Below are 15,997 nucleotides of genomic sequence, written 5' to 3' on the forward strand. Positions count from 1 at the left end.
TTGTGTTTTAGAATCCATCTTCTTTCTTTTGATTTTTTATTTCAATCCTTTTCTCTTTTGTTTGAGTTTTCTTTATTTACAATTTAGACCTTCAATTCTAATTTGTGTATATTATGTTTTTCAATTCAGTCCCTTTACTTTTGATTTCTTTTTTTTCCTTAGTTTTTTTCATAGTTCTTATAGTTTTTAATTTTACCCTTCAAATCAAATTTATAGTTTTTTTAGTAGTAATAATATTTATTTTCAAATTTATTAATAATTATAATTATAATAATAATTATAATAGTAATTATTATTATTATTATTATTATTATTATTATAAAATTCTTCATACTCTTAATTTTATTTTACATTGTAAAAAAAATTGATATTGATCCACAGTGAAATGCGAGTCAATAAACTATTTCAATTTAAATTAAATCAAATTGTTTTTTAATAGTTTACTGTTCTGATCATAAAAGCACCATGCATTTCAATGTTTAAGATTCAAAGCGAATTCATTAATGTTAGATGTGTGCTCTCAATTGCAACGAGGATTGAAAGGACTTCAAAATGTAACTCAAATAAAGACACTTTCGAGCCACAATTCTTTGATTCCGCTGTTTCGGAATGATTTTTTTTAAAAAAATTAATTATTTTTATATTATTTTGGTTAGTTAATGTAAATAATAATATATTTAAAAAAAAAACTTTAAAAAACAACTAATATAATAATCTCAAACAACCTGTTATATTACACTGTAACACAACAAAACAAGAGGAGAAATGAAAGTATTTTAGAGTTATTATAATAATTATTTTATTATTAATATAGGTATTTGATTCAACTATGTAACTTAAATAATTTTATAAATTTTAAAATTAATAATTATATAAATTTCTAGCTATTATTATATTAATAATCAGAAAAAAAAACTTTTTAGTATTAAACTTTTATCCATGGATTATCTACCAGTAGAGGGTTATTATAGTAAATTTAAATATACTCACTTCGAGGAGAGGTAGGTGATCTAGGTAACGGCAGCACGCGTTGCCACGTAGGAGTATCTTGGACACCCCTAGTCTGAACATACAATTTAGTGAGACACATATAGAGATTAAAGAGCGAAGAAGACCATTTCTTTAGCATAAGATTTCTCAACAACCCCCAAAACTCAACAACTTCCCATTGTTTAGCCAGTAGGATATATTTATATATACGTGTAGAACAAATACAAGTTCTAAGCACTGCTACTATATCCGTCCATCTCTCTCTCTCATGGCGGCTAAATCTGCTCTCCATTCTTCCTCACCTAACACCTCTTCTTTTTTGAACTCTAAATCGAATTTGGTTCATTTCAGAAGAACCCAGTTGAGATTTGAGCCCAGAATCCCATCAAAGCCTATCAAATGGGAAAGCTGCTCAAGAACAAGAGAGCAATCAAGGGAAAAGGTGAAGCAAGGGGGGCGATTATTCACGGTGAGGTGCACGGCAGAGGGCATAGAGAGGGGAATGCTGATCGGAGGTGGGAGAGGAAGAGAGGAAGCAGTAGCCAGTAAGATGCTTGATATCCCAGAGAGGTTTAAGGTGGTGGCTTTAGTGGCATGTGTCATGTGCTTGTGTAATGCTGATCGTGTTGTAATGTCCGTCACTGTCGTTCCTCTTGCTACCAAATTTGGCTGGTCCAGTTCTTTCTTGGGCATAGTACAGGTAAATCTATTTCCTGAGATTTCTGCTTCCTACCTCTTTCTTCCTCCCCTTTTGTTTTATTTTTTATTTTACCCTAATTTATGGGTTTTCGACATCAATCCGAGAGTCGAAGCTCGAACTAGTCTTATAATCCAGTAGTTTTTTGGTCCGTAGTGTAGTTAAGTTTTTACGTGTCTGATTTTCGAACAAAGAAATAATATTAATCTTAATCATTATATTATCATTGCCGGCCATCCGACTAAGATGGGTGAAGATTTATAAAGCTCAAATCCAAATATGTGAAATAGTATAGTCGTTTGAAGCATCCCCCGAGCCTAACAGGCGACTATAGCTGAAAAAACAGAAAGAAAAGCGAGGGAAAATGACAGAATAATGTGTGGTAGTTGAGAAAGTGATAGCTGTGCTGTGATGGCTTGCCGCCGCTTGAAATTATGGCTAACCCGTCCTACCTACAACATTGTGGCTCGTGACCCGTTCGGAAATGTCATAAAAGTTTTTTTAAAATTATTTTTTATTTAAAAATTATTTTTTTTATTTTTTCAAATTTATTTAAAACTTAATTTGGGTTCAAGTTTTTTTTAATTAAATTTACATTATTAAAAAAAAACATTACGTTACAGTTTAGGTTTAATTCACGGCTTGTTCTTACTCTCCTTTCTTAATTAGAAAATTTGATGACAGTTCTTTTTCCTCTTTTTTTTTTGTCAATTTGATAATAATTTTTTCCTTCTTCAAAGTCAAGAAGAGGCAAGCACATCTAATTACACTAATAATTTCTCGAATTAAGGGCCTGGAATCAATTATTTCCTCTTATAGTGGATATTTGAGGCAATTTAGGTTTTTTTTAGATTTACATAAAAGAATTTATTTTTTTTAGTTTTAAGTTTGAGTTTTATAGTTATTAATATAATAATTACTGAAGAATTATATAATTGTTAATTTTAAAATTCATAAAATTAGTTAAAATACACAAATTAGTCTAGATATTCATGTTGATTAAAACAAAAAAAAATCTTAAGATATTTTTGTTATTATTTTGGGGGTGTTTCAAGTGTTTTGTTATTCAATATTTAGCTTCAAAATGAAATTGATTAATTTTTATAAAGGTATTTGGTAACATACTTATGTGATATATATATATATATATATATATATATATATATATATATATAAAATACTATTTTTAACTAAGAAGAAGATTTCACAATAAACTATTTTTTTTTCTATACATTTAATTAAAACCCGAGCTACTTTAATTTATTCTAAAACAAAATTTCTTTAAAGTGTTGTGTTTTATTTTCCAAGGAAACCAAACCTTAATCAAAATATACTTTTAGGCTGAAACTAAATATTGTTAAAATAATATTTTTTAATTTTAAAATTATTATATTAAAATAATCTTAAAAAAAAAATTAGAATCCCAAACACACTTGCGTGAAGCATTAAACAGTGTGCCGTGAGCGAATGGCCCATAGAATGCCAAGCCAAACCCACATGGTCCCATAAAACAAAAGGAGATCCAGGGCAAGGTTTAACTAGTACTGGTGCAGACTGCGGACCCTACAACTTCGCACCTTGGACCAGATCAGGATTTACCCACCTTCCTTGCAGTTACATTGGAGTTAATCTGCCAGGTAACTGGATTATAGATCATTTAGGTTAATTTAGGAAAATTAAAAAAAATATTTAAAATTTTAATATTTTATATAAAAAAATTAAAAAAACAACCATGAAAATAAAAGTTATATATACAGCAAACAATAAAGTTTAAAAGACACAACTTGTTTTTTATAAACATAGAGAATCCAATCTCAAATTAAAACTTTATTGTAATATTTATATAATAAATTTTGACATGAATTAATACTAAAAAAGAAAAAAAATAGTAAATTAACATATATAAAATTAGGTTAAATAAAAAAAATATGTACCTCGCTCGAGGCAATGTCTCTTAAACTTAAACGACTATATTAACTTCCACCAAAAAAGATTTGTTTCAACTCTAAAAAATATATGATGCGAGGTATTTATAATATATATTTATTTTATTTTTTTTTAATAATGGGTGTCCGCCAAGTTGTGCTAGATCATAAGGTAACCTGACAGGTTGGTCTATATCTCTTTTAGGTAATTACATGTCCGAATTTATCTTTTACAGTGTAATAGGATCTTAGATTACCCGGATCCCGACATAACTTGTCGGGTCAGACCGGATCTAATAACTAAGAACAACGCGGGATGCATATTGTGGGCTGTTGATGACAAGTACAAAGCGTAAGAGACACTGTTGATGACAAGTACAAGCGTAAGACGTCAAAATAGGCGTGACTCAGACAAATATGGCAGACCTACTGCCCATAACTTCTGACTAGAAAATTCATCACATGATTTATTTATTGATTCATGACTCGCAAGTTACAATTAAAGGGTTGTTGAATAAAAAAACAAAAGAAATAAGGAAAACCCTGGAGGCATAGGCAGTGGTAGGTGGCATGACTCAAATCTTAAAGACATATATGAAAAAATAAAAATAAAAAATGCTTAATTTCGACAAGTAAATACTGAGTCGAAAACATACTCTGAGAGTCTGACCATTAAAAAAAAGGAGGCACAATTTAGTTCTCACATGGAATTCAGACTGTTCATTGCGTATGATTTTTATTTTTCTCTTAACAGTTTGGTTTGATGTTGTTTTACTAGTTGATTCTTGAGTGGTGGATGATTAAAGTGAACTTTTTTTTTGTTAATTATTTCTTGAAGTCATCCTTTCTATGGGGATACATATTCTCATCAGTCATAGGAGGAGCCCTGGTAGACAGATATGGAGGAAAAAGAGTGATGGCGTGGGGTGTGGCCTTATGGTCTCTGGCCACTCTACTTACTCCATGGGCTGCCAACCACTCCACCGTCGCCCTTCTGGCCGTTCGTGCATTCTTTGGACTGGCCGAGGGTGTTGCTTTGCCTTCCATGAGCACCCTCTCATCAAGGTAATGCAAATTGCTTGTATGGCAGAAAACTGCTAGCTTGTAACCTCTTCGTTGCTTGACTCTGTTCTTGTACATCTTTGATTAGGTGGTTTCCAAGCCATGAACGAGCGAGTGCAGTTGGAATATCCATGGCTGGATTTCATCTTGGAAATGTCATAGGCTTATTGCTGACTCCAATTATGCTGTCAACAGTTGGGATTTCTGGCCCTTTTATCCTTTTCTCTTCTCTTGGGCTACTATGGCTAACAAGATGGGCAAATGGGGTCACAAGTGATCCAAGAGACAGCCCTTTTGTTAGCAAATCAGAGTTGAGATTAATCCAAGCTGGTAAAATTGATTCTCCAGCAAGTGATGGCCAGTTTCCACCACTTCGTCTCCTATTGTCAAAAGCACCATCTTGGGCTATTATTTTTGCTAATATAACGAACAATTGGGTGAGCTACATTACATTAGTTTAATTCTTCACTTTGTTGAATGCTTTGAAGTTTTTCTTTAATATTCTCTTACATGCTCAAAATCACAGGGATATTTCGTTCTTCTCTCTTGGATGCCTATCTATTTCAACACTGTAAGCTCCTGTTTCCTCCATCTCTTTTATGTTAGTAATGTCTTTAAGAATCACCAAACTTATCCCAGTTTCCACTCTTCCTTATGAATGCAGGTGTTTAATGTGAACTTGAAGCAAGCGGCTTGGTTTAGCGCTGTTCCATGGGGAACAATGGCAGTCTCTGGCTATGTTGCAGGAGCATTATCTGATTCATTGATTCAGGCCGGCTACTCTTTGACAATCGTCAGAAAGATCATGCAGTCTATTGGATTCATTGGACCTGGTGTCTCATTGCTCTGCTTAAATTATGCCAAGACACCAGTGACTGCAGCTGCACTTATGACTATAGCGCTGAGCTTGAGCTCTTTCAGCCAAGCTGGCTTTCTTCTCAACATGCAAGTAAGTTTCAACTACTTTGTAACTAGTTGATTAGCTAGCTGGATCACCTCCAAGTTGCGCTCATTTTCATTTTTCTTTTTTCTTTTTTAATCAGGATATAGCACCTCAGTATGCAGGATTTCTCCATGGTAAGTTCTGGGCATCTTGCCGTTGTTTTAAACTGGATAATCAATATTCTTTCAGATACCTATACGCAAGACTTTTGTCACCAAACATAATGCCGTTCTCCAATTGAATGATCTGCCATACAGGGATTGCAAATTCAGCTGGGACATTAGCAGCAATAATCAGCACGATTGGAACAGGTTATTTTGTTCAGTGGCTAGGATCTTTTCAGGCATTCCTCACAGTCACAGCAGGGCTCTATTTCGTTACAGCCATCTTTTGGAACTTGTATGCTACAGGAGAGCGAGTTTTCTAGACTGAACTCAAGTGTAAATGAAGTTTCCACTGCTCTGGAAACAGCACAGGTCTAGAACTAGGAATTATTATATCAATGAAGGTAAACTAGTTACAAAAGGGTGAAGAACACGAGTACACGTAGGTTAAAATCATAAGTCAAATATTTTAGGCATGAAATGTTTACAATGGAGGGAGTTGATGGTGTATACTGTATAGTATATGTTGACTACGTGCGTGCAACATTCATCTCTATTATTCTTTTAATGGTTTTTCACTTCGATATATCCATCAGAATGAGCTTGTGAAAGAAATATTGGTGTCATAAAACATAAATCATCATTTTTCTAGCTTGTTATTCTTGTTCTAGTTTGTCTAACACACCAACTCTAAAGAGTCAAATCTTCAATTTTGATTACAAACTCTGCTTTGCACAGCCTCCTCCATCTTGAGTTTTTTAGGTGTGCGTTCACAATTTTAATACGTGTTTTTGACTATTTTTAAACTTTTTTTTTAACTTCAAATTATTTATTTTCTTATGTTTTTAAATTATTTTAAAAACTAACTATTCACTTGAAAACATTAAGCATCGGGGTAACTTCTCATCAATGAAGCTAGCTCACCCATGCTGGGCCTGCGTATCTTTGTAAGGCGTGTCATACAGTGATAACTCTGGAATTGACGACCCGTCAATCAATCTAAGCTTTGACAAAAGATGGAGGCAACACGTCAATAAGGAAACTCCCACCGTCGGTAGATAGAAAATTTATCGATTGGATGTTTGATTTGGAGAGTTTGATAACTAACCTCTCATACAGGATAATGAGAGAAAAACGAAACTTAATCCTCAATAATTTAATATTAAGATTGTGTTTTATACTATCATAGCTGCTATGGTTATGATTTAAAAAAAATTATTTTATAAAAAGTACTTGTAGTTAAAGTTGGTTTGGAAAAATATATATTTAGTTAAAACTATGGTTGAAATAGAAGTTGAACAAAAAATAGTTTAATGTGTTTGGTTAAGAATGCTTTTGAAATTGAGATTATAAAATAATTTTAAAAAATATATATTAATATTGATGTTTTTTAATTTAAATATTATAGATTTAACTATTGCTATTAGCCTATTACATCATGAAATAAATAATAATTTATATAAAATTAGCCTATTACATCATGAAATAAATAATAATTTATATAAAATATGTTTTATTATTTCATTAAACCATCTACAATTCCATCACCTATGAAATACATCCGACAAGGACTACAGTTTTTAAAAATTTCTTAAGAGCGCAACAACATCAAGTAAAATATAATCAGGAACAAAATAAGGATTGCGATCAAATTCTATAAATGCTACGTCATTAAGCGATCTCCATCTAATTTATGTAGTGTCATTGAATAATATTTACCACTAGTTTTTCGAATAAAACACAATTAAAAATAAAAAATATTTTTTTTATTTTGCCAAGTTAGACCTGGTTCAATGTATTTTTAGGTTTGGACAGGATCCGGTCCGGTTCACGTGAACAGTGAAGAATGTCTCCACTGTTCGCGTGAACAGTGGAGGCATGCTGCTAAGAACAGTGAAGGCATGCTCAACTGTTCATGTGAACAGTGGAGCATGGCTATAATGTTCATGTGATTTCTCCGCACAAGAAGCAGCAAAAAGCTGCTTGTGATTTTAGTAAACCTGTGGCACAGCCACGGTTTATGGTGGACCATACCAGTAAAAAAATATTTTTTTTACAATACTAAACAACAATATTTGTGGCTGCGGGTGAACCTCACCCGCAACCACAATACTAAACAGCACCTAAAGGCAAAAATAAAAATCAATTCTAAAAGGATAAAAAACAATTAAAAGAATGAAAAATAAATTTTACATAAAATAAAATAAGATAAAATAATGTAAAAACCATGAGTTAATCTGAGTTAGCATGACAAACGTATGACCCAAACTATAAGGCCAAGTTATCACCATAGAAAGCAAAAAAAGAAAAGAAAATTAAAGAAGCTTAATCTTAAATAAATCTAATGTTGAATGATAAAATAAAAAATTAAATAGGTGAAAAAAACACACATAAAAAAAGAGTGATATCGGTCTGGGTTAAAATGTTATATATATGACTCGGATCATGAGACTATGATAATCACACTAAAAAAATTAATGAATCACAATTCTAATCAAATCAAATATTGAATGATGAAATTGAAAAAAAAAAACTAATTTCAAAAAAGGAACCAAGGAAAAAAAGAATAATGGTCAAATCAAACATAAAATAAAATAAAATAAAATAATAAGGAATGAAATTGAAAAAATAAGTTAAAAAATAGCACTTAAAAGAATTAGTACCAAATCTAATATAGAAATCAAATAGAACAAAATGTTAAGGGATGGAATTTAACAAAATAAAAAAAAGATTTAAAACAAATAAAGAACAATAAAAAGAATAAGGACCACAATTTAAATAAAAAGAAAATGGAGTGCAACCTTTGATTTTGGTTAGGTTAGCATAGTTTCCAAGGGGAATAGAGAAATAAAGAAAAGGGTGAAAAAAAAAAAAAGATGTGTCTCTATGTGAAGAGTTAAAGAAGACAACAATTAGCTTTTTTAGCAGCCAGAAGACAACACAGGTGTTGCCAAGAAGACACGAACAACTCCTATTTGATGGAATGTACGCTACAATTGTTCTTGATTAATAAGTACTTACATCTTATTTTTAGGTTTCACTCATACCTCAATGTATGAGAACAACTATATCTTTTCATTAAAAAAAAATAACATAATATGTATCAGTCTCAAGAATTCTAATTAATATAAATTCTTAACATAGCATTAATCAGGAACATTTAGGAACAATGTTTTGATTCAATATGAATTCTCATAATTATAATCACTATATAATTTTCTTTACAAAAACTTTATCCTAGAGACTTTATCTTTACTCTTGACTCATTAATCAAACTTAAATGAATATTGTCATAATTTGATTTTGTACCTTCTTTTCCTTACTTTTTTGAAAAATAAAAATAGAAAAAAACAACAAAAATTCTAAAAATGTATATTTTTGACATATTTGTATCGTTTTAGCATTTTTAATGTCATTTAAAAAAAATTAAAAATTCAAAAGACATTCTTGACATATTCAATTTTTAACACACTTATTTCAAAATCATTGAGCGATTTTATTGAGTCAATATTAATGTTATCTTTTTGAAAAATATCAAAAATAAAAAAAAAATTCAGACAAGGAAACCAAAATTGTAAAAAGGAAAATGAAAGATCAAAATGTTTTTTTAGTTTCTTGAAAACCAAGCAATTATAAGGAAAAAAACAAGCTTGTTTTGTCAATAAATAAATAATTATACCAAACACACGAGGAGAGAAGAATTTTAGGTGAGAATCACACGTATCAAAACTCTCTCCCACTTACCGGCTCACACACGCGCAAAAAAACATTCTCCTGAAAAAAAAAAAAAAAAAAAAAAAAAAAAAAACCCAACCCGTAACCTTCAGCCTTCCATCTTCCATACACCCATCTCATTCTTCCTCACATTCCCAAAGAGACACCGTCCCCTTTCTATTTTTTTAATTAACTCCTTCCACATCACATCACCAGCCATCATCAGTCACCGTGAGTGGCACTGCAACCAGCAGCTTCCCTGTCCGCCAGCTTCAAAGACCAAGAGCAGTAGCCACGGACGACAGCTACTGCAGTAGCAGACCACCAATTTCAGTTCAGCAGTAACGCGAGCAGAAATTCCTCTCAGCAGCTTCATCCTCCATCCAGCAACAGGAGTCTCTTCTAAGCTGTGCAACAGCAGCTAAGCCGTAGTGATCTCCTCTGCATCAAACGTGAGTAGCAGTAGCAGCTCCTCTCAGCATTAGCAAGTTATGTATACCGTGAGCAGCAGTTCCTCCGTTGTCTAAAGTCATCGTGGGCAGCATAAAACCAGCAGCTCCTCATCAACAATCAGCAATAGCCAGAGTCTCCCTCACAGCTACCGGCCTTCCACACCGAAATCGACTCACGTTTTACCTCACATCACTGAACAACAGCCACATCCTCTTCTCCAAGCAACAATCGTGTCTTCACCTTGAAGTTAAATATCAACTAGGATTTATGCTAAAAAAATTGAAGTTTATAAAAATTTTAATATTAGCTAAGAAAAAATCCTAATTAATATAAAACTTCTTAAAACAAAAAAGATTTATAATAAACTAGTTTATTATATAATAATTGTTTAATTAGAATATTAGATTCTTTATTAGATTAGAATTTCTTTTGAATAGTTTAATAGCTAGGCTTGTAATTTTAAGCATTATACACAAGTCGAGAGAAATATACATAAGAGCTAGAAAGATATATTTTTTGAGAAAACTCTTAATAAAATATCATTCATCTCATTTTTCTTCTTATTTTTTTAGCTTTGTTCTTATGTTTGTTCTTATAAATTAATTATAAGGCCCTATCCTTCCTTTTCAACAAGTGGTATCAGAGCTTAGGTTTGATTATTTAACATGGTCAATTCAAACTTGCAACTTTAATATCCTAAGTTGATAAAGGACAATTATCAAACTTGATGTATTCGAGTAAAAGTTTGATTATGTTCCCAAGATGTATAAGAGACGGTTGAAAAAGGTTTTGAGGAGTTTATAGATGGAGCAATGTTGACTTTAGTTCAAAAAGAGATCGTGCAAAAGGCACGAAGGAATGACCAACTAGCCCTAACAATCATCCACCAATATCTAGATGACGCCACTTTTGAGATAGTGGCCAACGCAACTACTGCTAAGCAAGCATGAGAAGTTTTGCAAGAATCAAACCAAGGAGCTGACAATGTGAGAAAGGAACGTTTACAAAAACTACGTGATGACTTTGAAAAGTTATATATGCTTGAATAAGAGAATATTTCATAATACTTTGCAAGAGTATTGGTCATATATAATCAAATAAAGAGATATGGGAAGGAGATGGAAGAGACACGTGTGGTAGAGAAGATCATATGCTCGTTGCAAAAGAAGTTTCATTATGTGGTGATGGTGATAGAGGAATCGCAAAATATGAATTTTCTTTCAATACAAGGTCTCATGGAAAAATTACAAGCCCATAAGAAAAAAATCAATGAGATTCAAGAGGATGTGGGTGCACAAGCACTTTTTTCAAAGCAAGATGGTTTTGGATATTCCCAAGGAGAAAGAGAGATTTGGAAGAGGAGGCAGAGGCAACCCCAACAGATCAAACAGTCGACCGAATGAAGGGAACCAGTCGACCGACTTAATTGGTAGTAGCAATTCGAGATCCAGATTTGACAACAGGTTTAATAAATTAAAAGTTAAATGCTATAATTGTCAAAAGACAGGTCATTATGCTAGGAATTGTTGGAATCCAAGCAAGAGGGTTGAAGAGAATGTTAATCTTATGATAGAAGAAGAGAAGGAAGTCACTCTACTATTAGTGCATAATGAGAGAATGCAAGACAAAGAGAAAATGTGGTACCTAGATAATGGAGCCAATAACCACACGTGTGGAGACAAAGACAAGTTTATAGAGCTTGATGAAGCAATTAGAGGTAATGTCATCTTTGCAGATCATTCAAAGGTTGTCATCAAAGAAAAAGGTACGATTTTGATTAAATTAAAGGATGGAAGTCATCAATTTATTGGTGATGTCCATTATATACCAATGAAGAAAAGCAACATATTGAGCTTAGGGCAATTGCTGAAGAAGGGATATGAGATTAAGATGAAAGATTGTTCTTTAACATTACTTGACACTAAAAGAGTTGAAATCTCAATAAATAAAAGAAAAACTCTGAAATTTTGAATGGCCATTTTGATTTTTGAGGGGAGAAGAGAGAAAAGTGGGAGGAGATTAAAAAAGAGGTCACCGAAGTTGAGCCGACACTTTGACACCACCACATGCCACCCCACCAGAAAGATCTCGACATGGAGATTCCAATGACACAGTGGGTGGGAATTTTTCATTGTCGAGAGATGCCACATGCGCCACCCAAAAGTTATAGCGTCGGTCACTTTTGTTTTTTTCATTATATTTTATATTTATTTAAATATCAAATTATATCTCAGTCAACATGCGTATAACAAAGAAAAAACAATAGGAAAATATGAAAAAGTCATTAGATGTTAATTTTAAAATTTTTACTTTCATTGGTATTTTAACAGTTTTACTCTGCTTTTAAAATGTAAAAAAAAAATATTTATCAGTTAGATACTAATAGATCTTGTAAATCTCACTGCCCTAATAATCAGTTCATTGGTTATTAGTGGGAAAGACAAAACCGTCATTAAACATTTATAGTGAACTGTGTTGTTTTTCCAAGGTCTATTAGGTTTTATACTTTTTTTTTTTGAATAAAAAAGCATAGAATAAAATATTCCATAATTTACATGATGATTAAAATTATTTATTATTTATTTTTGCTTGTTTTTTTTTTCTTTGTTGATTTTTTTTACTGGTTTATATCTTGTTTTAGTTATCCCAAATCACAAGTTTTCTCCGTCACATATTTGATTATTTTCAAGTGAACAGAAAACCTACTTTGATTTCTCCACTAGTAAAAAGAGACAGACAGCAACTATTCACCTTGCAAACTCAAAACCACTCACCCTATGTTTATTGGTTGTTGGATCTACTCAATTACACACACAAAAATAGCGACTTTCTTGCTTTCTGCTTAATTACATCACTTTATTGCTCTAGGTGGGGAGTTGAAAACATTCTTGCTCGGATTTTCAGTCAAACTCCAGCACAAAAATCCCTTTCGTTCTGGCTCCAAATATTCCTGTCTCAACTTTGAAGCTTATAACCTTCACCAAACCACGTCAAAAGATTCACATCCTCTCCCTCTCTTGCTAGCCACACCGAGCCCTGGTGGGATTTTTGCTCCATTTCTCTGAAAGATCATCTACCAATCAAGAAGTCGAGCTAGAAGTCAAAGCAATCAAGATTCTTGAACTGGGCTCTCTTCTTTTTGTTGCTTGTTGAAGATGATGAATTTCAGGAGCTTAGATGAGTTTTGGTCTTTCTATGTGACTCAGCATTCAAAACCATCAACAAGACGTTGGCATTTTGTGGGCACTCTTGCAAGCATGCTGCTACTGCTGAACTCTCTTGTTTTCAATTTGTGGTTTTTGTTCTTGGTGCCATTCGTTGGGTATGGATGCGCCTGGTACAGCCATTTCTTTGTGGAAGGGAATGTTCCGGCAACTTTTGGGCATCCAGTTTGGTCTTTTTTATGTGATTTCAAGATGTTTGGATTGATGCTTACTGGTCAGATGGATAGAGAGATCAAGAGACTCGAGAAGAGGCCTGTTTTACAGGGATTTTGATCATGTTCTAAGCACTTTTCTGTTTTACCAATCAAATAATCATGCATGGAAAATCTCATTCACTCTTGGTGACTTTTTGAGATTTACTGTTTCTTGGGAACATTACAAAATAAACTAATCTCTTGTTTCTGTGTTTAAATCAATGAGAATTTTATTAGTAATTTTGTTTTTCGTTTTATTCATCATTTTTTTTATTGTATCTTGTGGTTTTTTTTTATATTTTGTGAGTCAATAATTTTTTTCTTTGCATATTACCGAGTATTGAAAGGTCTGAGAAATAACCACGAGACGCTGCCGGTTGCGTATTTTTAAAATTTTAATTTTTATAGTTTAAAATCAATATTTTTTATGTTTTTGAATTATTTTTGTATATAGATGTTGAAAATAAATTTTAAAAACTAAAAAAAATTATTTAAATGTATTTCCAAGCGAAAAACAATTTGAAAAATAACTGCTACCATAATATCAAATATACTCTAAAAACAAAAGAAAAACAGTAGGGTTTCTCTCAAATTCACAAAAAAAATACGTTTTTGTTTGCGTATTATCTGTTGACTCCTTTTTGATACCATTTGTTATAGAATTTTATATTTTGACCCAAAATTTTATTTTATTTATGTTTTAGATTCTGAGTTTCGAAGGGGGGGGGGGAAGAGAAAGTTGATAGAAAATAAGGGATGAAAAAAAAAGTTATGTTCAAATAATAAAATTTTCAACCTCACTATTAATAGGTTGAATTTGACAAAAGAAGTGTCAATGATGTTTTTAATTATTTATCTTATCGGAAAAAATAGATTGGGTCTCAAGAATTTTTTATGTATTGAAGTTATTTTTTATGTTTTTTTAATAGATTAAAGGTTTGTTTGAGGTTAGAAATGGGTTTATAAAACTTTCCATGTTGTTTCTTAAGTGTTTTTAGATGAAAAAAAAATAAAAAATAGTTTTTTATCAGAAAAGTAGGAACTCATCTTTTTGACCATTAGAAATGGCTAGAATCTATATAGTAGATGATACATCGTTACCAACCATAGATGATGTGTCATTTGTTTTGTTTTTTGAAGAATAAAAAACTATTTTGTCAACCCTATTAAAAAAGAGGAAAAACAGAGAAAATGATAGGTGTGCAAACTTGGTCTTGTAAGCCCATGAGCACGAGACCTTCTCTTTATTGGGCTAGGTGTTGGCCTATCCAAACCCATGCGTTTGAGTTTTTGTTAAAATAATTTTTTTATTTTTTATTTTTATTTTTTTCTTAGATTTTAATTGTAATTAATTATAGTGAAATTATATTTAAAATATTTATTCTATTAACGCCTCATTTGTTTGTTGAAAACTAGTTTTTGTTAGTAGTGTTTTTCATAGAAATTCCTAAAAAGCTAATTATTTTTTTATTTGACAATGTCGTGGAAAATTAATTGAAAAATATTTTTCAGTATTTGACTTTGTCATTGAAAACAAACTAGAAAATCACTTATTAATAGTTTTTTAATTTATCTAACATATATAGAACATTAAATATAATTATTAGATCACTTACAAGAAAAGAATAAGATATAAAAAGTGTAATGATGAGAAAAAAAAAGAATTTATTCATCATATATTTATATATAGTTTATTTTATAAAAAGTAACTATATATTTAATATAAATATTTTAAATATAATATATAGACATATAAATGTGTTTTTCTGTTTGGAAAACATTAAAAATAATTTTTTTTAGATGATATCCTAATTTTGTAACACAATTATATGATTTTATGTAGCCCTTTATGATTATTATTTTTTAATTTCTTTTTAAATATTAGTTCAGTTTTATTATAATCAAATAATTAAAATTATATTTATGATATCATTCCATTAAATACCATTCAATTTGATATTTATTTTCAAATGAGATTACAACACTTTTTTATAATATTAACAATTATTTTTGTTGATTATTATACATGAATCTACTATGCACATTTTTTTTAAGTTTGTAATCATGAATATTCTATGAAAATAAAGCTTAAATCTTTTTATATTATAAATTTTTTAAATTATTTTCTAATAATAATCATTCTTTTTTTTCAATAAAATACAAAATAACAGGACATGATTTCCAATGTATTTTTTTTATTGAAACTTACTTTTCATATTCTTTGTTTAAAAAACAATTCTTCTAATAAAAACATGTTTTCATTATTAAACGAAATGCATATAATGTTTTATTATTTTTATTAAAAATGCGCATCAATTTTTAGGTTCATAATTATTATTTTTTCATGATAATAAAAAATATGTTAGTAACATCTGCTTCTTCTTCTTTCTTTTTTTTGCATTAAAAATTAATTTTAGTCTTGCCTGTAGCATAGTGTGAGTAAATTAGCTAGAATGTTTAAATTACATGCTTCGAGTATGATAAATAAGGTTGGAATTTTTTTATACAATTGAGTTTGGATGAAACTCAAAGTAAGAAATTCAGGGTTTCAGTCACTGCCATCCTTCTCCTCTCTAGCTGCTATTTGTGTCTTCTTCTATTAATTTCATGGACTGGATCTTCAAGGTTCAGATACTTTTATAGTCGCTTTATTTTGTGTTTGATAATGGTTTTAGAGTGAAAAAATTAATC

General features: G+C 30.9%; 3 protein-coding genes across 3 annotated transcripts in view; all 3 read left to right on the forward strand.

The window, feature by feature from the left end:
- Nucleotides 1–15,997, forward strand: part of LOC133677053 (steroid 5-alpha-reductase DET2) — an 80,153-nt gene that overhangs the window by 19,694 nt on the left and 44,462 nt on the right. The gene's annotated exons all lie outside the window — the stretch shown is intronic.
- LOC133676679 (probable anion transporter 3, chloroplastic) lies at nt 1,122–6,307 on the forward strand. Its single transcript, XM_062098398.1, has 7 exons — nt 1,122–1,690; nt 4,451–4,677; nt 4,763–5,111; nt 5,201–5,245; nt 5,339–5,623; nt 5,718–5,751; nt 5,875–6,307. Exons 1-7 carry the CDS (start codon nt 1,259–1,261, stop codon nt 6,042–6,044), a joined length of 1,542 nt encoding a protein of 513 aa, XP_061954382.1. The 5' UTR covers nt 1,122–1,258; the 3' UTR covers nt 6,045–6,307.
- On the forward strand, nt 12,725–13,563 carry LOC133677724 (uncharacterized). The gene has a single exon (XM_062099858.1). It carries the CDS (start codon nt 13,044–13,046, stop codon nt 13,383–13,385), a length of 342 nt encoding a protein of 113 aa, XP_061955842.1. The 5' UTR covers nt 12,725–13,043; the 3' UTR covers nt 13,386–13,563.

This window comes from Populus nigra, chromosome 17 (assembly GCF_951802175.1).
Source record: "Populus nigra chromosome 17, ddPopNigr1.1, whole genome shotgun sequence".
In the NCBI taxonomy this organism is placed as follows: Eukaryota; Viridiplantae; Streptophyta; class Magnoliopsida; order Malpighiales; family Salicaceae; genus Populus; species Populus nigra.